We start from the raw sequence: 24,246 nt of genomic DNA on the forward strand, positions 1-24,246 counted from the left end.
TTGTAGGCTCCCCCTTACAACATGGGAGTGTGCATCTTCCTTGCATTTAAAGCATTGGAAAAGTTATTCATTCAGCCACGTCCCCCCTCCGAAAAGACATGTTGCAATGAGAATTATTTAGTTACGATTCCTGTTTTGCAGGGGATTGGTTTGGTGACTGGTAGGGTCTCTTCCAGCTCTACAATTCTACGATTTCACCATTGGTGCTAGATCTGGAGAACAGTATTAAGCACATACAAGCACACCTGCTTTCTAAGTCGCTGGTGCTCTTTCTGCCAATACAAGTATATGTCTGTTGGTTGGGATGAGGGATTCTGCCACTTCCGTCATTGGCACTGCTGCTGACTCACTGGTTGGGGATGTTGTCCAAAACAAGCCAGAAATCTCTAGCCAAAAAGTCTAAAACACATTCCTACCTCCCCTACCAGATAAACTCTGTGATTCAAAGGCTGATCAATCTCTGGATGGACTTTTTGGCTTTATGTCAATAACCGCCAAACACAGCCAGGAACTGTGGGACTGCTAGAAAGAATTAAAAGAAAAAGAAAAAGAAGTTGATTTTTAAATAAATACAAATCCCCTAAGTGGTTTCTCCTCTAACAGTTAATTTAAAAGCCATTTGTGACTATCCAAATGTGCCCAGGACAAACTGAACTGAGGAGGGATCACTTCATTATCAGACCTAATAAGTCACTCTCACTTCATCGCTTAGCTATTTTAGCCCTGGCCTTTTTCTTAATTTTCTTTGTACTTGGCCACCAGCAGTGCCATGTTCTACGCAGGGCTGACAACGTGATCTGATTGCATAGGAGGACAGTCCAGAAACATCTAGAGCAGCCTTCTCCAAACCAGCGCCCTCCCATAGCTGTCAACTTTCGGATTTGAAAATAAGGGATCAGCAGCCTCACCTGTCCTGGGGACAGTGTACGGTATATCTAACAATCCAGGATAGCAGCAGGAAACACCGCTGTAATAAGGGAATTTCCAGCAAAAAAGGGGAAGGTTGACAGCTGTGGCTTGGAATAAGGGAGTTTCATGCAAAAAAAGGGAGGGTTGACAGCTATGTGCCCTCCAGATGCTGTTAGACTACAACTCCCAGCAGCCAGCATGGCCAACAGTCAGGGATGATGGGAGCTGTAGTCCAAGAACATCTATGAGGTGCCAAGTTGGGGGTGGTTGATCTACATCATGCAATAGGCTTATTGGGAGCTATTTGAAGAGCAGTAGTTGTGTGGCATGGATTCAGCCTTTTCTTCCAAAGTAGAATAGATAGTCCTCTATTTGATGTTTCAGGGGTGGAGAATCTGCAGCTCTCCAGATGTTGCTAGATGCCATCTCCCATCAACCCGTCACAGCCTTAAGAAAATAAGAAAAGACTGCTGGATTAGTTATGGAGGCAGAGCATAGTCATCATATCTAGTAGACATCAATAGCCCTCTCCTCCATTAATTTCGTCAAATCTTCTTTTAAAGCCATCTATGCTGGTGGCTATGAGACAGCCCTTCAGATATTGGAAGGTGGCCACCATATTTTCTGAGGAACATTGCCCTTATTACCCATTTCTAGTATAATGTTTTCATGTGAAACGCCCACCCTCCAAACAAAGGCCATGTAAGACCAGTCAGCCCTTCTCCTGCCCTAGAATTTATCCAGAATACTTTGCAGCTCACAGTGGTTCCCCACTGAGCAAATCAACATACCTGTAGAAAGTAAGTCAATAATTTGACTTGGCAATCTATTTGTTTCCTCTGTTTACAAAACTCCCATTTCTCTGTATACCCATGGAAGAGAACATAGTTAGTGGGGTGGTGGGTTTTTCTGTATCCCTTCTTTAGAATGTCAAGGCCAGCTGGAAAGCTTTGGATGTGACAGTTCCTCTCTGCTGACATTTCATGGGGTTGGTGTGTAACACCTGTCGCTTTCCCCAACTAATAAAGGAAGATGTATGTGCATCTCAACATAGTCTAGCTCCATGAAGCCCAGATATGTAGTTTCTGATATAGAGAGATATCTATATAGATTTTTTTTGGGGGGGGGGTCTGGGGCTGCCAGTGCTATAGTCTGACTGAAAACTCACCTGCAAACTTTTGGAGGTGTTCGGTTCCCGCCCCCCCCCTGCTCATAAGCTAGGGTGAAATATTTAAGTTGTGGTGTCAACCTGGGAGGGGGCAACTATCACAAAACTTGCCAGTTATTGCTGAGTGAGCTCAATCTGCTTTTCCCTTCCTTTGGCCAAAGTGCGGTTTGTATGGAATGGGGGGAGAAATTTGTTTGATCCCTTTTTAATGTGAAACTGTAGCTTAGTCATCCTGGCCACATGCCCCGGAAGCTGTCTGTGGACAAACGCTGGCTCCCTCAGCCAGTAAAGCAAGATGAGCGCCGCAACCCCAGAGTCAACCGCGACTGGACTTAACTGTCAGGGGTCCCTTTACCTTTACCATATCCACACTTCCTGAACCAAAACAAATGCTGATAACAGGACAACATCCCCCCCAGTTACCCGATAGAAGTAGTACTAGAATATAAAAATACCAGTGACCCAGGAAGCTGCCATATAGCAAGTCAGAGAATTGGTCCACTAGGTCAGTTTTGTGTACCACTGACTGGCAACAGCTCTCCAGGATTTCAGGAAGGGAGTCTCTCTCCCAGCCCTACCTGGAGATGCCATGGAATTGAGTCTGCAGCCAAGGCTGGTGCTCTACATCCAGCTGGTATAATTCCTTTTAATTCCTTGCTGCTACCCGCTCACTACTTTGCCTGACACCTGCTCACTTCACTCTCAAACAAATGCTGCCATGGAGCATCAGCAGTCCCAGCATGCGCTGTGTCAGTGTAGCAATGGGGTGGACATGCACATGTGATGCCTGCCAGGCTGTGGGATCCTGAGTTGGCTGCCACTCTGTCTCCAGGGCCTTTCCCAATATCCCAGGCTCTGTGGCACATTGGGAGAAAGCAGCCAGACCAAAAACAAGGCAGGCCTATCCAGCCCAGCAACCAACAAGCCTCTTTATCCCTGTTCAGGAAATATGGGAATGGGCCCGGGGGCCGGGGTGTTGCTAACCCTCCCTCCAGCATAATTTGCCTAAAGGTAGAGCCAGACCCTGCAAGTGTCCCTATTTCCCAGCGACATCCCTGATTTAGAGAAGCTGTCCCAGTTTCTGATTTGATTCTGGAATGTCCCACTTTCCTTTAGTACTGTATGTCCCTATTTTCGTTGGAGAAATGTTGGAGGGTATGGAGTTATCTGATCCCTGAGCTGTCTGAAAGCAATTCTGTATAGGGAAGTGGTTTTTTAAAAAATGCTTTTTATGTTTTTATATATGTTGGAAGCTGCCCAGAGTGGTTGGGGCAACCCAGTAAGATGTGTGGGGTATAAATAATAAAATTATGATTATGGGATGGGACATCCCTATTTTCATTGGGGAAATGTTGGAGGGTATGTAGAGCTGCCCCCTGCCTTTTCTATTCACTGTCTCTGTGCCATCCAAGAAGCCAGTTAACCACATGACTTGCTAGCTGAGAAAACTGGAGAACGACTTCTATTATTATAGTCCGCTGCTTCAAAGGACAGACACCGGTTTGGCCTGGGTGTGTAAGTTTTGGATGCTGCCAACCACAATTGGGTCGGATAGTTGCCCAGTTATTTCATTCCGCCTGTGCTTTCCTTTGTATGTTTCAATCAAAAAAGAGAAACATCTCACAAATTCAGTTTCTATCCAATTTTGATGACTACATTGCTACAACCTACCGGGGAGGTGGGATAGGCAGGGCTTTTGATCCATAGTGTCTCTTCACAAACAAATATATATAAAACACACACACACACACACACACACACACACACACACACACACACACTGTATTGCCCAAGCTTTTGATTGAAAACCCCCAGCAGTTGCCAAGAGGTTGAGAAATACATTTTCATTAAGAAAATTTAACTGACAAGTTGCTGGCATGGTGCTTGCAGACACCAAAAATACAACAGCTAATAATCATGATGAAATGTCAATGCACAGCCAGAAATTTTCCTTTTTTAAAAACAACAACAGCAAAACTTCATACCCAGGGCTTTTTCCTGGAAAAGGGTGCAGAAAATTGGCAAGATCCAGTGGCTCGTTGACCCAGCTTGATTTGTGAAGCCAAATGCTACCAAAGGCAGTTACAGAGTAGGTTGCAACTTAAGCAACACCTAAGATCAGATGCGAGTTCTAATTTGTTATCCTTTCAAAGAATTTCGGCTGTATATATTACGGTAGGGGCTTCACTGCACTCTATTTATTTTAGAGGGCTATTCTAAAGAACATTATAAACTCTGACTTGTCTACTCTATATGAATTCCATATGCTAAAGCTTAATTTTAAATGCCATTAAAAAGCACTTAACATTTACAGTATATCAGATCTCTGCTCCTTTAGCAGCTTGGATGTGCTACAGTTTGGAAAATGTTCGGTAGGCAAAAGACAAAAAAGAGCCCTTTAGAAGTCGGGCTCATAAATAATATCCTAGTAGAATCTTCCAGTGCTGTGTTTAAAATTATACTGAACAAACTTCTAAATACCCAACTTTTTTTTTTCTTTTTAACCCCTGTTCATTTTTGGGTATAATCTAAAACAAAACAAAAATAAAATAAACATTGACTTTAAAATTAGATTCTTTCTGTAGCGTTTCTCTCATCTCCCTCTAAAAAGTGTATACTGTATTTGCAAACTGAAATATGCTACTGTAGCTATTTATACAGGTGCTTACCTGTGTTCCAAGGTTAAGAGAAGGGCACAGTTTATGAACAGAAATCAAAGATGGCTGGGATTTTTTGGTAAACCACCCCCTTTTGAGCTCAAATTAATTACATGGTAAACACCTGGAATTTATGCAAGGGTGTTAGAAAGAGCTGATTCAAAGGTCTTCTAAAAGGAACCCATTTTGTGGATTTTTGCCCAAGCGGTTACAAAATGGCTGCTCTGACGACAAGCATCGTTCCCCCCACAGACAGACAGAGACTGTTCTTCTGTCACCGGGACTTGTCTTTCTCTCTTGTTCATTTACTAATACAAATCTCTATTTAGAGGAGGATAAGATTATCAAGCCCAATGGTGTTGTGACACAGGTAGCCCCACTGCCATCTTTTTTGAGGAGGAATTTGAGAAGAAGCTGAGGGAAATGTTTTATTTTTCTTAGGTGGAGAACTGAGGGAAAAGGGATATGTTGAGGGAGAATTCGACACTGTTTCTGTCAACCAGTTTCTGGTTTAGAGAGCACTGGGTGGGGTGGGGGAGAGAAAGGTGTATTTGATAACACCACATTTCCGCAAGTCTCTGAATCTCACATAGAAATGTTTTCAAAATGCTCCTAGAGTGCTTCATGGGAAGTTATTGAAGAGATATATATGACTGCAAAGCACTATGTAATAACAGTAGCTACCCAGCTTTTATATAGCCAGGGCCGGTGTACTGCCACTAGGCAGAGTGGAATGGCTGCCTCAGGCTAATGACTTGGGGGTTTCATAAGATGGCAGCAAACTGTTAGTGGCTCACTTTATTATTGTATTTTTACTCCCAGAGAAAATTCTCTTGTCTCAGGTGCCAAAATAGCTTGGCTATCTGTAGGTACTCTGTGCACATTAACCAGGTGTACCAAACCAGGTGTACCAAACAGCAACATAAACCAGTCAGTTGATTGATTGTGAACAAATTCTCTTGGACTGGTTTGCAGGGAATTTTCTTGTTGGGTGAAAAAAATGAAACACTGAAGGAGTGTGGGGAGCAGGCTAGTTTCTCACATAGGCAAAATGAAAAGAATACTGCCTGTGCATTTTGCCTTGTATTTCAGGTTCTACAAATGGTATAAACTGACTGTGTGTGTGTGTGTGTGTGTGTGTTAAAACTGGGAATCTAGGGATTATGATTCACACATACACACACACATTGAAAATATGTATGTATTCCTCAGTACTGCCTGGAGTAGGCTTATAGGGTATGCTTGTTTGCTTCTCAATTTGGCCCCTGCCTTCTGTCCTAATGTTTATTTTTGTTTGTTTGCTTTGTGTCCTTTCTGTAAGGAGGATGTTTCCAAGTTACAAAGTGAAAGTCACTGGGATGAACCCCAAGACCAAGTACATCTTGTTGATTGATATTGTTCCTGCAGACGATCACCGGTACAAATTCTGCGACAACAAATGGTACGTGTTAAAATGACACAATTAAAACCACCCCAGCAGATCTAGAGTTGCGGCCTCATCCGGATGGTAGTTCAGTTTTGGTGGTGTAGCTTGCAACAGGAAGAGCAGGAAATGTCTTTGGCAAAGCAATCTTACTTACCTCTTTATCCCAAAGCACCTCCACACTCCCATTTTTGGGAACTTGTAAACTGCCAGTCTCTACTTGGCTTTGCAGATGGGGGAAGGTTTGAGGCAGACTTCCCCTATACAGTGGTACCTCTACTTATGAATAACTCAACTTATGAATGTTTCTACTTACGAACAGAGCTCCGTCCGCCATCTTGGATGCGGTTTAGATAGGATTTTTTCTACTTATGAATTTTTAGATAGGGTTGCTTCTACTTACGAATTTTTTCTCCCAATGCATTCCTATGGGATTCGGCTTACAATTTTTTTCGACTTACAAATGTGCGTTCGGAACGCATTAAATTCGTAAGTAGAGGTACCACCGTATATGGAGCAAGTATTGGAAACATCAAAACACTGCTCCTTATACTTTGAATTAGAGCATTGGGGCTGTATTGTGGACACCATTAATGCATTATCTGTTGTTCCGTGCCAAACTTTACACACCCACTGAAAACCATGCCTATGCAAGCAGTTAAGACTATCTCTTCCCACAGTTGTTAACAGATGTCTGATTTTAACTTTTTATATGGCTTTTATTGTTTGGTTTTATAAAGGTTTGCTGTAAACTGTTTTGATTTTTTAAAATGAAATAGCGGCATTTACCGGTATATATTTTTTCTAAATAAGTGGTTTTTAAGTGGAGCAAGCAAAAGTGTGTTGGTTTAAATCAGGCATCCCCAAATTGCAGCCCTCCAGATGTTTAGGCCTACAATTCCCATGATTCCTAGCTAACAGGACCAGTGGTCAGGGAAGATGGGAATTGTAGTTGAAAACATCTGAAGGGCTGAAGTTTGGGGGTGCCTGGTTTAAATGCACAGGGATGCCCTACCTGTGTAAACAATGACGGCTTTCAGTTCAATAACACTGATTGGGAAGCTGCTTCAGATATCCCATATACTGTGAACAACTTGTAAACAACGGTGAATGCTTATTCTTGAGGCTCGCAGACTTGGTTGCTGCAAAGTGGCCTTGTGCAAAAATGTTTATAATAATCAAGTAGATGCTATTCACTATTATTCATTGGTGTACTTAGGATTTTGCACTTTCAAAGGTTAAAAAAAAGTTAAGTCTACAACATACAATTTAAAGCACATTTCCTTTACCAAAAGAATCCTGGGAACCGTAGGTTTGCTAAGGGTGCTGGGAATTGCAGCTCTTTGGGGATTCTTTGGAGGAAAGCCCTGTGCTTTAAATGTATTGGTGTGGGTGTGACCCAAGCTCCCTGCCCTTGAAATCCTTACAATCTCAGTGTTGACAGTGAGGAAAAACTGTGTCTGTGTTTGTAGCCATTGCTTCTTACTGTGAACTGTGGGTGGCAGCTGCTAGGACAGTGAATAGTCTTTCCCAATTCTACCAAGAGACCGTGGCCCTTCTGTATGCAAAGCAGGTGCTTCCTCTAAAAATAAAGATCTCATTTGTCAAGGTTCTGAATTAAGGGCTGATTTAAATAGCAACATAGGAAACTGTCTTATACTGCATTAGACCATTGGTCAGTCTGCCTCATTATTGCCTACACTGGCTTACAGTAGCTCTTCAGGCATTTTGGGTAGGAGGTACTTCCTTAACCGTACCTCAAAATGCCAGGGATTGAACCTGGGGTTGTTTGCATGCAGACAAGATGAGTGAATGCTCATCTTGTTGGTTTAGTGAGAAAACTAGGGCAGAGAAAGGGAGGGAAAGTCTTTTGTAGCAACCTGGGTTTTCAACTAAGCTTGAACTCTTGCTCCCCAAATGAATTGTGGGAGTACAATCTGTTTCACTGGACCAGATCCACAGTACTAAGGAAGCTTAAGAGATGGCAGAAGGAAAGGCGAACGTGCTCAGGGCTTAATCTGTGGTCCAGCTCTGGAATATAATTTCCAGTGCCAAAGCAGAGCTTCGGAAGTTGTGAAGTAAAAATGGAAAAACACAGTGATGGTCTCCATCAAATCTCACAATTCCATCTCCCACCTTGTATGCAAAGCTTGTCAAGCTATCAAAAAGCACTGGGCGGGGGGGGGGGTATTCAACGAAGTTTCACTCAGGGTAGACTCATTTAAATTAATGAACATATCTAAATTGGGTCCATTAATTTCAATATGTCTGAGTGTATGTGTGTGTGTCTGCAAACCATCCTTGGACTTATTTGAAGGGTGGTAAATTTAAAGTGGGACCCAGGTGGCGCTGTGGGTTAAACCACAGAGTCTAGGGCTTGCTGATCAGAAGGTTGGTGGTTCGAATCCCTGCAATGGGGTGAGCTCCCGTTGCTCGGTCCCAGCTCCTGCCCACTTAGCAGTTCGAAAGCATGTCAAAGTGCAAGTAGATAAATAGGGACCGCTCCGGCAGGAAGGTAAACGGTGTTTCCGTGCACTGTTCTGGTTTGCCAGAAGCAGCTTAGTCATGCTGGCCACATGACCCAGAAGCTGTCTGCGGACAAACACTGGCTCCCTCGGCCTATAGAGCGAGATGAGTGCCACAACCCCAGAGTCGGACACGACTGGACCTGATGGTCAGGGGGCCCTTTACCTTTAAATTTAAAGTAAAGAAATCCAGTTCAGAGTATTAGTTGGGTGAACTATGGAAGTAAAGAGCAGAGACCTTTTTCGTACTACCCCCAAGGCTGTTTAAAAATCTTTAGGTTAAATTTGTTGATGTTGCTCTCTCTAAAAATAAAGCACACAGTAAAAATACAAGACTCGCATTTCGTGACTGGTGATTGGTAGTTGAAAAACAAAGTGTGGTTTTTTTGGTCTTTTATCTGCTGTATTTACTTCATAATCCATCAGATTTCTGCTCGGTCCTTCTTCACTCATTTAGAAACCTTTTATGGTTATGATTTTGTAGCTGTCCTTGAATGGCTGGAGACGTTGGGCAAAACATATCGTACTGAATTAAATATACAAATGAACACCATAAAACTAACCTTTCTGCGTTTGCCTCACAGGATGGTGGCAGGTAAGGCTGAGCCTGCGATGCCTGGGCGATTGTATGTCCACCCAGATTCACCTGCCACAGGAGCCCACTGGATGCGCCAGCTGGTGTCATTTCAGAAGCTAAAGCTCACCAACAACCACCTGGATCCCTTTGGACATGTAAGAGAAATGACTATATATTATTACCGATGATGTTTAGGCTGGGAAGCTTGTTGTAGCAAAAACAGCAAAGGGTGTTTTGGAACCATGAAGATTAACAAATTCATTTTTGCATGAATTTTGTATGGACTGGAGTCCAGTTCTTATGCCATAATAAACTAGTTAGTTTTCAAGGTGCCTCAAGACCCTTTGATGTTTTAGGACTACAACTCCTATCAACCCCAGCCAGCTGCAGGTCCCACTCATGCCAATGGTCCTTGTGCAGAATCTCTAACTCCAGGTTGAGCTTCCAGCGTAACTCTATGCACTCTTGTCACTGGCACCCAGAATCTGCATAGCCTTCTACAGTGGTACCTCTACTTACGAATTTAATGCGTTCCGAACACACATTTGTAAGTCGAAAAAAATTGTAAGTCGAATCCCATAGGGATGCATTGGGAGACAACATTCGTATGTAGAAGCAACCCTATCTAAAAATTCGTAAGTAGAAAAAATCCTATCTAAACCGCATCCAAGATGGCGGACGGAGCTCCATTCGTAAGTAGAAACATTCGTAAGTAGAGGTACCACTGTAGTTTTGATATTTGTGCCAGACATTTTTTTGTGAGTGTTGTCTTTGACTTCCGGCAGCAGGGGATTCAAGCGTGGCCACATGTGAGCATCAGATACTCTTTCTTAAGTATTTCAACATTTTTTCATTGGTTGCTGACATTGTGTTGTCTGTTTATCCATTCATATTTGCATATTTCTCTTGGGCTTTGACTCACTCTGCAGTTTCCTGTTTTCTACCCAACTGAAACCTTTGATGTATAACACTTGGTAGTGTGTTCAGAACTGATGGTGTAAGTCAATCACTCCCCCCCCCCCCGGGCGTTCAGATTTATACAAAATCTACAGGGTATTTTTTATTTGGGAAATCTTCATGTGCTGAGACTGGAAAAGGTTGTGGCTGGTGGTTTTTATAAGTGTAGAACCTCTCCATGGCGCAGCAGTGGGCCAATACGGTGCTTACTTACTGGTATGTCAATGCAAAGGGTACATCTAACTGTAGTGTTAAAGTGCATATGGGAGCATAAGAGTATAAAGGGGCCTATGCAATTCTTAGCAGCAGGCTATTAACTTAATTACTTTCCCTATATTTACATTTTTAAGAGTTATTTTCTTCCTTCCTCTTTACCTACCATTACCTGGGCTGCTAATATACCACTATTTATGTTGGTTCAGTGTGAATGTTCATTTTGGCCATAACCAAACAGGACGTTTTTTGTCGGCATTGGAACCTGGATGGCTTGAGCTTCCTGGTATTTTGTTGTGTTTTTGACACAGGCATTCCCATTTTCCACTCAAGCACAACTGATTCAGAGTTGCATTTTGCAAACTGCTCTGACTCTTGCCTTATTGACAAAAAGGTCTGCGATGGAGTGATCTTACCTGTAGCTTTCCCCTTGAAAATTCACGAGTCAAACATGGTTTTTAAAGCTCTGAGTGGCTGAGGGTCCAAGTAGCTGCAGAGCTGCCTCCTCCAATGCCAGTAGACAAACTGGCTATGGAATGCCCTCCCCCTGGAGTGATGTCTGTCCTCCTTGTTTGTTTCTGTCTATCTATCCAACTCTATACGGTTTGATACTGTGTTGTCTAATACCTAACAGCAGTGGGCAATTATGTGTCTTTATGGATATATTTTATTGTTTTATCTTTGCTGTACATCACATTGAGCACCTTCTGGAGGAAGGGCAACTCATAAGTCTAATAAATAATAGAATCAAATTTGCATGCATGAACAGGTTCCAACATAGCTGCCATTCCTCCTTAGAGGAGGAATGTGTTTAAAGCTGTGCTTTGTACATGATACATACATGAATAAGCCATATTATACTAGTCTGGCAAACCTTTGTTAAAATGCATTATAGCCAGGGCCAGGTTTGGGAGGATTCTTGGGTGAGACACTCTCCATGCTGATGCTTGCTTAATTTGTCCCATGCCTAGAACAGAAATCAATTCAGCGAATACGATTGGTATTCATTGCTTCTGTTGTTTTCAGCCTGCAAGTGATACATGATTACACCTGCCCATCCCCGTTTACATTGTGTTTCATTTTCATTGAAATTAATGGGCTGGAATAATATAACAACAACATAATTTATGTCATTAATCACATAAATTATGAAAGTTACGTAATTTCAAAACTGAAACGAATAAAGTAGTTTTTGGCAGAAAAGAAACTGCAGCAGGTATCTGAAGAAGTGTGCATGCGCATGAAGGCTTATACCCAGAACAAACTTAGTTGGTCTCTAATGTGCCATTGGACAATTATTTTATTATTATTTGTGACTGCAGCAGAACACAATTATTACCACTGGTAATATTTTGCCATTTGGGCAGACTGAGGTGCTTCTTTTCTGATGGTGGAGCTTCTCTCTGTTGCCGGGTGGAGAGAGACTTCTGCCCCCTCCCTCCACCTGTCCCAGCATGGCAGATTGGGAGTTTGGAATGCTCCGTTAATCTGCGGATGACTTCATTATGCCTCCCCTTGATGAGAAGAGTGTGGTCTTTTCCATCTGATGTGAACACCTCGTAGGCTTTATTCATGCTGACCTTGGTCTTTTTCTTGGAATAACTGAGATTCTCAAGAAGCTAAAACAATTTTTGCGTGTGCCTTAAAAAAGGAAAAGGAAAAGCACTACAGTAGGAGAAGCCAACACTCTTCAGTGGCAGATGGTTGAAGAGGCATTTATCAGCCTCTAAATGTTAGACATCCTCTTAAGCCACATCTACTTAAAAGCAAAATCCCTCCTCTTGGGGTAAGACATTAATTTATGTATTTCAAAATCTTTACATGCGTGGAGATAATCAGCCTGACAAAAAAACCTGATTTATGTGTGTGTCCTGAGGGTGGCTAGGGATATAACAAGTTTAACTATTTTGACAGATATTTGGGCTTCTAATGATTCCCTTCTTTTCTTTCTTTGGAAGGGGAAAAAGGGGAAGCCTTTTTGAAACATACACAAGTCAAAAATGCTGACACAACCAAAATGTATTCATTAATAATGTCAGATTTATTTAAGCTGCTGTGGATCCAACTACTGCTGGAAAATGATACTCGATCCTTCACAATGCCATTGGAAGGGAAATTCAGTTAATACTATTTCACATACATTGCCCGTCAAGAAAGACCCATCTATGAATATAATGTCTTCAAAATGTGCAGAATAAGTTTGTACATGCAGTAGGCCAGGGAGGGCATTAATGATGTCATCTATCAGAAGTGTGATATGTTTTCATAGGGGTACCCATTCATGAAAGGAATTCCAATGTCAGGAAACTGTAGATGTATAGAGCAGAGAGGTTGGGAGATGCCTTGGCCAATCAAAAGGCAGGACTTGCCAACCAGCACAATCCTGGAGAGGCCAGCTGCAGTTCGTAAAGCACTTCTGGAGCAATGAATTTCTAGATCACTCAAGCAAGTGGGCCAGATAATAACCTGCAGGGGGATGGGCACAAACTTGTTGAGGGCTGGCAGAAGGTAAATTCCTATCAGCTAGTAAATTGTTGCATCATTCACAGTAGATTGGCAAGGGTTTCTAGATGGTGGGCTTTGAAGTTCTAGTAAAAATCTGAAGTAGACCCCAACACCAGCCCAATGCCCTGTTAGCAGTTCTGACCCCCCCTTCCAGGCAGATCACATATTGATTTTTCCACTTCTTGTAACAACTCTAATGCACTGTGCTTTATGATTTTTACTTGTATCTTTATTGCTGCTTTTATTTTTTATGTTGTATTTTATTGTACTGTGTTACAATTTGAAATCAATGAAATTCAAATTGTCACACAATAAAATACTACATATAAAAATAGTTGTTATACCTGTATATTCTATTACAATCTGATTTCCATAGAATTCAAATTTCATTGCAATAAAACACAAGAAACAAAAGAAGCAACAAAGATACAAAAAAATGTTTCAATCTGAATGTTTAGTATGATGGATATGCCATCTCCTGTCTTCAGCTACAAATTCACACACGCTGCAGATCATGTGAACGTAGCTCGTGGACCGCTGTTGGTTTGCAGACCACAATTTAGGAACTCATTCCCCCTGTGTCGAACTGCAGGATATCTAATGCCCTGTCTCTGGGTGTGTCCATTCCACAGAGAAAGGAGGAACCCCCAATATCAACTGCTGTCATGCTTTGGAGTGACTCAGTGCCTCCTTGCAGAATCAAGGTCTTTGGGGAATGAGGCAATGCTAGCAGGCATCTTATAAAAGCAAGAGTCCAAGCCAAGGTGCTTAATTAGAGGGAATGCAAAGTATCCCTAGTGGAGAAACCAAGCCAATGTCAATTCCAGGAATGAAATTGGATCAGTTTCGGCAAAAAGGAAGAGACAGCAGCAATAGTGGAGCTGAAGGAACATAGAAAGCTGCCTTAGTCCAGCCAATCTGTTCATCTAGTTCAGTATTGTCTACATTGGTCGGTAATCAGTTCTCTAGGGTTTCAGATGGGGGCATTCCCAGGCCTATCTGAAGATACCAGGGATTGAATCAAGGACCTTCAGCATGCAAAGTATAGTATGCATGCTACAGCTCTTACCAAAATGTGGCAGAGCCAGGAAGCAAGGCAAGAAGGAGAGTGGGCTTGGAGCATAGCTGTCAACTTTTGGATTTGAAAATAAGGGATCAGCAGCAGCCTCACCTGTCCCGGGGACAGTCTGGTATATCTAACAATCCAGGATAGCAGCAGGAAACGGCGCTGGAATAAGGGAATTTCCAGCAAAAAAAGGGAAGGCTGACAGCTGTGGCTTGGAATAAGGGAGTTTCCTGCAAAAAAGGGAGGGTTGACAGCTATGGACACAGGAAGTGAGTCACTGCATGGTCAAATTTATCCACAGGAAGAGGAAATCTTTAAAAGCAGCATGCAAGGGAAGGAACTGATCTGGGGTAGAGGAAAGCGTGCAGGAGGCTGGTGATGTATGCCAGATTATTGTTTTCTTTAGTTAAGTCTCACAGCTAGCTAGTGGGCAATACACTGTTTTCAGGAAAATGACAAAGAACTTTGTGGCAACTCAGATTTATTATGGCATAAGCTTTTGTGGACCAGACCTTTCATCACAGTGACAATTCCTTTAAAGCAAAATAGCTCTGGTCCATGGGGTCACGAAGAGTCGGACACGACTAAACAACAAGTTACAGTGACTGATTAACAAGCCAGCAAGAACATTTTGCTCTCTGGAAAGGAAGATTCTTGATCCAAGGTATGATGGTGCTTTTCCCCATCCCTTGGGCATTTGGTCAAAATTGGAACAGTTGGCTTCTGGGGCCCATATTTATCTGTCTACAAAGAAGCAGTTCTTCTCCCAGTTGATGTACTTGATAAATATAAAACAAAATGTACAGCTCGTATTTCCTTCCAGTGCTCAAAATGAGGAAATGGAGTAATTCAGTTGACTCATTAGACCAAATGTTTGAAAAGAAAGTAAAAGACAGAGAGCATGTTCAAGAGGGATTATACTTCAGTTATATGATTCCTTGGGAGAAGCTATTAAAATTGTGGGGCTGGCACACCACTGTCTGTTGTTTTGTATTAAATGAGTGATTGTCATGGCAACTTTTGCAGTGTGTGTCACCTGATCTCCTTTGGAGAACCAGGGAACTCTCTTAAAACAGTTCCCAATTTATTTATTTATTTGCTCACGGGTCAACGTATTATGCATTGATTTCAGAGAAAGTTCACATTACAGTCATACCTCGGTTTAAGTACGCCTCGGTTTGAGTATTTTCAGTTTAAGTACTCTGCGGACCTGTCTGGAACGGATCAATCCACTTTCCATTACTTTCAATGGGAAAGTTCACTTCAGGTTAAGTACTCTTCAGGTTAAGTACGGACTTCCGGAACCAATTACACTCATACCTCGGGTTAAGTACTCTTCAGGTTGAGTACTCCACGGACCTGTCTGGAACAGATTAATCCACTTTCCATTACTTTCAATGGGAAAGTTTGCTTCAGGTTAAGTACGCTTCAGGTTAAGTACAGACTTCCGGAACCAATTGTGTTTGTAAACCAAGGTACCACTGTAGACAGAGCAGAGTGGCCTGATCAAACATTATGAATCTTTAACGTTAACTTAAGAATCAGTCAGACCTACCCATATAAAGCCACATCTCTTTCAAATTCAAAAACATTTATCATTCTTAAGAAATCCAAAGCAATGCTTTTAGAAAACAAAACAATTACTATATGGACTTCTATGCTGCCTTTCTTCTATCCTGCCTTCTATCCTGCCTTATCAAGTTAGTAGTCCATATGGTGCTATAAATGTAAGCAAAACAGTGTTCCCAAAGGTGAACACTAGTGCTAGGGAGCTGAACTGATATATAACCCTGAAAAATATATATAGATTGATATTAGCTAAATATATGTTTGGAGAGGGGATACGTTGCGGGGAGGGAGGGGGTGAAGGTGTTTTATAAGTGGCAGTACATTTTGAAGTTAACGGTTAACTTTAAACTGCTTTAGTTTGTAGAAGGAGCTCAAGTAACAAAAAAGTGCCTTAAAAAAGAGAAAATGGACAAATGTTTAGGGCAGGCATCCCCAAACTTCGGCCTTCCAGATGTTTTGGGCTACAATTCCCATCTTCCCCAACCACTGGTCCTGTTAGCTAGGGATCATGGGAGTTGTAGGCCAAAACATCTGGAGGGCCGCAGTTTGGGGGTGCCTGGTTTAGAGTCAAGGGCTAATTCTCATGTATTGGAATAACTCCTAATTCGATGTTTTCTGATCATGTAAAACTGCTGTCGAGGGAATGCCCATTTTAGGGTTCATGTGCTTAACAAAAACAAATCTCTACCTCCCTGCAGATGGAAAGCTGTATATCAGGGTTTTAACCAAACTTTCATGACTTGCTAACTTTCCAGGTGCAAATGTTTATCTGGGGGAACGCTGGAACAATTTGCTCTCTAAAATACTACAGTCTGTGAAGGATTGCATCGGGACCCTAGGGTGATGGGTGGGAAAGAAAGAAAGAATAAAAATGCTGTTTGGCACTACATCCCAAGTAATGCAAGGCCCTTTGATGGGTTTTACTTAGCACTAGCATCACCAGTGGAATTTGAATTGAGTTCGTTTCATTGATAGTATATATGATTCAAGCTTTTTCTTACAAATGAAGAGTTCCAAGAGTCACTTTTGCCCACTAAGGGCCTTATAATTGGAACAGGAACTTAGTCCAGGGGCCAGCAACCTGGCACAGCCCCCTCCCTTGTCTCTCCCCATGACTGAAATTAGGCTTGAAATAAGTGACTAGGGTGGGAGCGTGTGCTTGGTTGTGGCTTGTGTGTAGCAGCACCCACGGTTGCTTTTCCAGTTTGCAAATGTGCTCAAAATATGTTGTGTTGTTGATATTCTTACTACTACTATTATTACTACTACTAATTTTATTATTTATAGGTAGCCCACCTGGCTGGGTTTTCCCAGCCACTCTGGGCAGCTTATAGCATATTTCAGAAGCATTTGTTGGGAAGCAGCTTATAAATCCTTAAATAAAGCTCATCCACATTTCCGTTTGCCCCATGATTTCTAGGCATGAGTTTGAGAGGTTTTTCTTTCGCCCTGCCACTTCCCCCGGGAAAACCCACAGTTCACTGCTGAATCCAACGAACATCGACCCACAGTAAACCCAGTTGACGTTCGTTCCAATTCAGCAGTAAACAGCAGGTTTCCCCAGAGAAAGCGGCGAGACAAAGGAATATCTTATTGGACTAGAAATCATGGGACAAATGGAAATATGGATGAGCCCAGAATCACTGTGGAATCTGCAGGAAAAAATCTGAACATTCATTCTGCACAGGCTTCTGAGTGCCTGTCATGAGGCAAACTTATACTCAACCTGACAGTTTCTAATAACCAAATGGTGTGCACTTCACTTGCTGAAACAAAGCTTATGTTCATATGGGTATTATTTACACCAAACGATGAGCTCCTCTCACGACGTGTGGAAGTATTCCCTTTTTCAGAGCTAAACCTTTAATTTTCAAATCGGAGCATAGCTAATTGGGGGTTTGAATCCCAAATGCAAGGCTGGAACTCTCTGCCCAGAGGATCCCACCAGCTTAAAGGGGAAGCAAATGCAAAATTGTACAACCAGGCTGGGAAATGGGCCGTGGGGGTTGTTGTTGTTGTTTAGTCGTGTCCGACTCTTTGTGACCCCATGGACCAGAGCACGCCAGGCACTCCTGTCTTCCACTGCCTCCCGCAGTTTGGTCAAACTCGTGTTCGTAGCTTTGAGAACACTGTCCAACCATCTTGTCCTCTGTCGTCCCCTTCTCCTTGTGCCCTCCATCTTTCCCAACATCAGGGTCTTTTCCAGGGAGTCTTCTCTTCTCATGAGGTGGCCAAAGTATTGGAGCCTCAACTTTAGGATCTGTCCTTCCAGTGAGCACTCAGGGCTGATTTCTTTAAGAATGGATAGGTTTGATCTTCTTGCAGTCCATGGGACTCTCAAGAGTCTCCTCCAGCACCATAATTCAAAAGCATCCATTCTTCGGCGATCAGCCTTCTTTATGGTCCAGCTCTCACTTCCATATATCACTACTGGGAAAACCATAGCTTTAACTATACGGACCTTTGTAGGCAAGGTGATGTCTCTGCTTTTTAAGATGCTGTCTAGGTTTGTCATTGCTTTTCTCCCAAGAAGCAGGCGTCTTTTAATTTCATGACTGCTTTCACCATCTGCAGTGATCATGGAGCCCAAGAAAGCAAAATCTCTCACTGCCTCCATTTCTTCCCCTTCTATGGGGTTAGGCCATGGAGGTAGGGATGGGCAAATCTGTCAGTTTTGGTTCCTGTTTCTAATTTTTCCAGTAATTTCAGTTTCCTAGATGGCTGGTTCAGTTTGCATTTTTCTAAAAAGTCCTAATGAAAACTCATCAGATTTTTGGTATGTAAGTCTCCTAGTAAACACATTTTGGTTTGATATTGCCACCAATATATGCTTTCATACACACTCTGCCACAGCATGTGCATTTTTTTACACATTATTTGGCTGGAAAACTGTACTGCAAAATTTTGAAAAGTGATTTTTGAAAGAAGGCTTTGTTTCAGTTTCTTGCTTTAGGAAGTCTGGGTTTAGCTAGTTTGTCTTTTAAATGTGAACAGAAATAGATTTCTCTCTCATCCCTAAATGCGAGCATTCGCATATTTGCGGGCTCATATTGCATCTACCACTGGTGCCTGCAGAAATATTGGCTGCATTACACCTGAGCTAAATAGGAGATGTTTTGTGTGCTCAATACCAGGATGTTTGTTGTGGTATCAAAGTCACTGAAGATAGATTTTCAGATGTCCTCCAGTGACATCATTGTTACTGTACTGGCCAGTCCCCCATTGCCAAAGCAACTTTGTGGTTGCTGTTTTAACTGCAGTTCAGAATTCAAACTCAAAACTAAATGCATTCCCCACCTGAGTATGAAAATGCTGCAGGTGACAAATGATCAGTGGGAGGGGAAGCTGCTTGAGCTCCAGGTGTGCTCATAATACTCGGACTGAAATCTAACCAGTGTATCTTTTTCAGGCTCATGCCCTAAATTTTGATGGGCAGGGGGCAGTATTAGGAGAGGTGCTTGTAGCAAACAGTATTTATTAGAATGAATGTGAAAAGTGGCCCGTGCAGAACAAAGTTTATTTCAATGCCATGTTTATTTGTTTCTGTTTTTTCTGTGGCATATCCTACCACATTTAGTTTTAAGAGGCTACATAGGAAGCTCCTTATACTGAGTCAGACCATTTCCCCATCTAGCTCAGTACTGTCTGCTCTGACTGGCAGTGGTTCTCCAGGATTCCAGATAGGTAGATTCTGGCCCCACCTGGAGATGCTAGGGATTGAACCTGGGGCCTCCTGAATGAAAAGCATGTGTTCTACCACTGAGCCACGGCTCTTCCCCAAGTTTGATTCACTTTATATATTAAATGTATAAGTTTTCATGGTCAGCAAGCTGCATGCAAAGCCGCTGCCTTTTATTCCCGTCATTCTGTGCAGTCAACTCCCCTAGTGCACCAGATATTCCATCTCTTGTCAGCCATGAAATTCCTCAAAGTGCTGCAGGCAGGGCAGAGATGCAGGACTCCAAAGGCATGCTGGGGCAGCTTAACGACTAATGAAGTGTGCGCCCTTTGCACATAGCTGCCAAGTTATCCCTTTTATTAAGGGATTTTCCCTTATGCTGAATAGGCTTCCTCGCGAGAAAAGGGAAAACTTGGCAGCTATGCCTTTGCAAAGCTCCCACCAACTGGCTCCAACCCAAAACTTTAGGTAGGTTTTACGGGTCACAGTTGTACCTTTTGTAGTCTCTGTAAAATATCCCTTTGAGCTTGAACTCCATCTCAGCAATACTGACTAGGCAGGCATCCTGGGCTGCTGTTTCATATGTCCCCCCTCCCTATTTGCTTCTAAAACCCTTTCTTTGTGTTAAAGAAAGTAGTGCAGTCCAGCTGATGAGATTCAATGGGAGATCTTGAAAGTGGATTAAAGCATTAAACCCAAATGGGATCTGGGCGCCTCAACTCTCTCGGTATGCTTTGGAGCTCCTGGAACATCTACATGTTACGAAAAACAGTGGAGCAAGTGAGGGGGGGTTGCAAAATTATGGCCTGTTTTAATAGAGCGTTTGGTGACGGGAAAGTGCTTTACTTTGATCTCTGTTTTTCGTCTTTCTTTTTAAGCGACAAGAGATTGATGGAATCTCCATATCCTAGAGGTTACCATACCATTGACAACATAAGTTTGGCTACCCCTGACTTAGGAGTTAGGAGATAAGAATATACTGCAACATTTTGCTGCAGCAGGTCCCACTATTTGCTGTTAGTAAATAATGCCATTACAACTTGAAAATCTCATTAAATATTTTTTCGATTCTCATGAACAATAGAAGTATAATTAACTAACTTCCCAAATTAACTACAGTGATTACTGTACTGTTTTTGGAGTTAATTTAAAAATCTCCTCAGTGTAACTTCTGGAGCTGTCCTCCGGTGGTTAGATATCACAGGGCAAGCCAAGTGAAATATATTTTAATAACAGCCTTAATAAAGCAGCCTTCCCCTCTTCCCTGGTCAAAGTTCTATAGCCCAGACAGCAGCCAAATAGTTAAAAGAGAACCCCATGCAAAGCTGATAAAATGCCACGCTGCTTTCTCATTCCTCCTCAGGGAGGAGAGGGGAAGGCTGATCTGGAAAATGTCATCAATAAAAACTACATTTAAATGGTATATCATGCAGCTGGCTACTGTGGGCAGAATTATATGCAGTCAGACCAAAAGGGCCTTAAAAGAACCGATCCTGCCATAATGGTGCAGCTTGACCCATCTAGAAAAGAATAGGCTTCTGTTTTCCAGCCCCAGCCCCACTTTCCATCAGCATCAAGATTGTGAACATGGCTAAACGGAAGTGGAGGGGCCCCGATCAGGTTGCTGGGTACTCTTTCTGCCTAGATACCATTAATGTGCAATGATTCTCCCCCTTTCCTCTCCCCAGAACACACTGGGGGATATGGGCCTCTGCAAGTCGGAGTCAGGGAGAGAAGGGGGCAGCCCCCCTCTTCCCATATGAACCATAATCCCCAGATCCCCAGCTTTACTTAAAAAAAAAGAGAGCAAATTTCTAGCATTTGCAGAACCTGAGATATGAGGCATAATTTACAGGCACTAATATTTTCAATTTTGGGGGTGAAAAACTGCCCTATTTTACTTTGTCGTGTCCCCCCCCCCCGGCAGAAATTCCTGTGGATGCCCATGGCTATGGGGTCCTTATGAATATAGGCAACTGTATCTTGTACGTACATATGTATGTGTGTGTGATATATATCTGCCTGTCTATCTTTAAATATACTATAAGGTGATGGGCAAATGATTCTATTTCTTGTGTACTTTACTTTTGTATTTATTTCTTACAATATTTATATGCAATTTGAGGAAACCTGACAGCCCTGCAAGCTTAGCTTGCCACCCTGCGTCTCAGGACCCAAGTAGGAGATTCAGCAACCCTATTCCATCCAACTCTTTCCCTTCTAACATGAGTAAAAAGCTACATTGGCCAATACTAACAACTCTCTCCCTCTGATGAAAACAGACCCATGCAGAGGATGCCTTTGGCCTTCCATCATTCAGTGAAAGTGGGAACAGAGCAGCTGATATTGCTATAGCGTCAAGTGATGGGGGAACCTCTTGCAATGAGTGGATGAACTGCCTTAATACTGCAAAAGGGTGGGATGTCCCCCAGCCTCTCTGCTTGCTGCTGGCTAAGAAATTAGGGGGGAAAGGTGAGGAAGGTTTCTGTGAAGGGAAAGAAAAATGAGCAAGAGAATGGATAGGCATAGGATGAGGCACTGCTTTTTTTCTAAAAAAATGTTTAGGGGTACTCTCATTTTGACTTAAGAAAATCACCGTTTTATAATTCAAATTGGGAAAAATAAGTACAAAAGTACAAAGTTTCACAAAATGTTTAGGGGCATGCGTACCCCTGGATCCCCCCAGGAAAAAAGCACTGGGATGAGGAGTGGCTAAGCTAAAATTAATATGCCGATTTGTGATTGGAACTGTTTGCATTGCTTGACTGCTCCATCAATTCCCATAATTCCTTGGTCCATTCCTGGGCCTAATTCAAAGTGTTAATTTTGATTTTTGAAAAAAACTCTTAATGACTTGGGAGCTCAGTGCTTTAAGAAATGACTTTTCCACATGCCCTTGTCCATACACAAAGATTTTCAACCGGTGCTCTTCTCTGGGTTCTGTAGTCTGAAGGGGTTTATGCTGCTTTTAGAGTTTGTTCCTCTTATTTTTATGTTTGTCTTAATTGGTTTATTGGGTTTTATCAATCAGAATTTGTTTTAAAGGCATGGTTTAAGAATATGCTATTGATGAAATAAATAAATTGCAAGCAACCAGATATGTTTGTTTGGCTTCAGGTCTCTAGTGTTACATCATATATTTTTTACTCACACACAGGAATGCAGACTCCTTCCTACTTGAAATCAAAGCCAAAATTCATCACAATGTTTTAAATGCTTTTCCCTGCTCCTATAATGCACTCCAGTTGAATACACTTTGTTGTACAGTATTCCTAATGAGTTCCCTTCTTGTTTTCCTTTCCTCAGATCATTCTTAATTCTATGCACAAATACCAGCCAAGGCTGCACATTGTGAAAGCAGATGAGAACAATGCGTTTGGCTCCAAGAACACAGCTTTCTGCACTCATGTGTTTCCAGAAACATCCTTTATATCCGTGACATCCTATCAGAACCACAAGGTGTGTGCCACCGTGGCCCAAAATCTAACTTTGTTTTGTGAATTTGGTGATATGTTTGGGGTGGTGGCAGCGGCAGGTGCAACTTAAACCTTTGTAAAAGAAACTCCACCAAAGTAGCATTTTTCCATTGCTTGTCCTGATGAGAACTTTACTGCTCAGACAGAGAAGTTTCAGTACTATGATACAAGTAACCTTCTCTCGTCACTTTCTTCACACTGTGACTGGATCATTCCTACCTAATGGTTGGTAGTTCACACTTATACTTTAATTATATCGATTCCTTCTTTCTATTCTTCTGGTGTGCCTGTAATAACCTCATTGCTCAAGGGTTCCAGTCTTCTCCTCATACTGTTTGTCTTCAGGTTTTATAGGTTCTAGAAAACTTTGGGACATTATTAGGTGGTTAATATCCAACTCAGTTTTATTCAGTGTAGGCCTACTGAAATGAAGGAACCTAATTTGGTCACATTCATTAATTTCAGTGGGTCTACTTTGAATAAAAATTAGTTGAATACCACCCAATGTTTCATTTGGGTCACCCAGGTGTCCGCCCCCTGCCCCCCGGATTTGAAATGAAGAGAGCTTCGTGAAGTTCTTTATTTAAATTGTAAAAAAAGGAGCAGCATTGCTAAGGTATTGGGTTCATGGGATTGTGGTGCATTGGGGTAGCTCCAAACCTCTGCGCTAAATGGAATATGTGCACCATTGTAGTCATTACGGATGATACCCTGTCTTGCAGGCAGGTTCTCATTAATAGCTGATTTCCTGTAAGAGTGTATAGGTCAGGGATGGGCATTTTGTGGCCTTCCAGGTGGTGCTACACACCATCTTCAGACTTTGGCCATGCTAGGAGTTGAGAGTCCAATAACTTCTGGAGTGTGGCAGGTTCCCAACTCCTGGAGCCCATGCTCAGAAATCAAGCTATTGCCTTTGGAATGGTTGTTGAGCGACCCAGTGAAAAAATGGCATTGCCAAACTGTAATCCAAGAACGTTGGGCCAGCTGGCAGTGAGCCAAGGGCAGACAAAAGTAAGGACTACTTCTCACATAGAGTAATTAACTTATGGAGTAATTGGCTATGAAGTTATATGGCTTTTAAAAAAAGATTAGACAAATGAACAGAGGCGGTGAAACATTCAGAGCAGATGCCACTATTTGCTAAATAGAACATCTGTGTTCACGGGAACTGTGCCTATGGGGAATAGAGGCTGGGCAGGGCCACATCACACGGGAAGGATGTTGGCGTTATGCCAGGCGTTATGCCAGGCCAAGGTGGGCCTCCATCCAGGAAAGCAGTCTTTTTGGTTCTTAAAGGTTGTATCAGAAGACAGGCTCTGAATAGAAAGCACCCACCCACTTGCCCTATGCTTGGTTTTACCAAAACCCAGAGGATGCCATTCAGGAAAGGAAGGAAAGTGTACTGAGTGTGTGCATGTGTGTTTAAAACAGGTATCTTGGCAGTCACAGTGAGCCCAGTAACTAATGAATCAGAGGCCATAAACTCTCGGATGTCATTCAAAACAGCAAGCAAACCTAATAA

At 42.4% G+C, this 24,246-nt stretch overlaps 1 protein-coding gene across 2 annotated transcripts in view; it reads left to right on the forward strand.

Moving 5' to 3' along the window:
• The window catches only part of TBX4 (T-box transcription factor 4), a 65,715-nt gene that overhangs the window by 27,397 nt on the left and 14,072 nt on the right, over positions 1–24,246 (forward strand). Inside the window, exons 4-6 of one of the 2 annotated variants that reach the window (XM_060283098.2) lie at positions 6,059–6,175; positions 9,267–9,414; positions 22,555–22,707. In XM_060283098.2, coding sequence (XP_060139081.1) covers positions 6,059–6,175; positions 9,267–9,414; positions 22,555–22,707 — 418 coding nt within the window. Of the gene's footprint in view, positions 1–6,055; positions 6,176–9,266; positions 9,415–22,554; positions 22,708–24,246 lie in introns of both variants that reach the window. The other variant, XM_035139412.3, reaches the window with a different exon arrangement.

The sequence above is a fragment of the Zootoca vivipara genome, chromosome 14 (genome assembly GCF_965207765.1).
Source record: "Zootoca vivipara chromosome 14, rZooViv2.hap1.1, whole genome shotgun sequence".
NCBI lineage: Eukaryota > Metazoa > Chordata > Lepidosauria > Squamata > Lacertidae > Zootoca > Zootoca vivipara.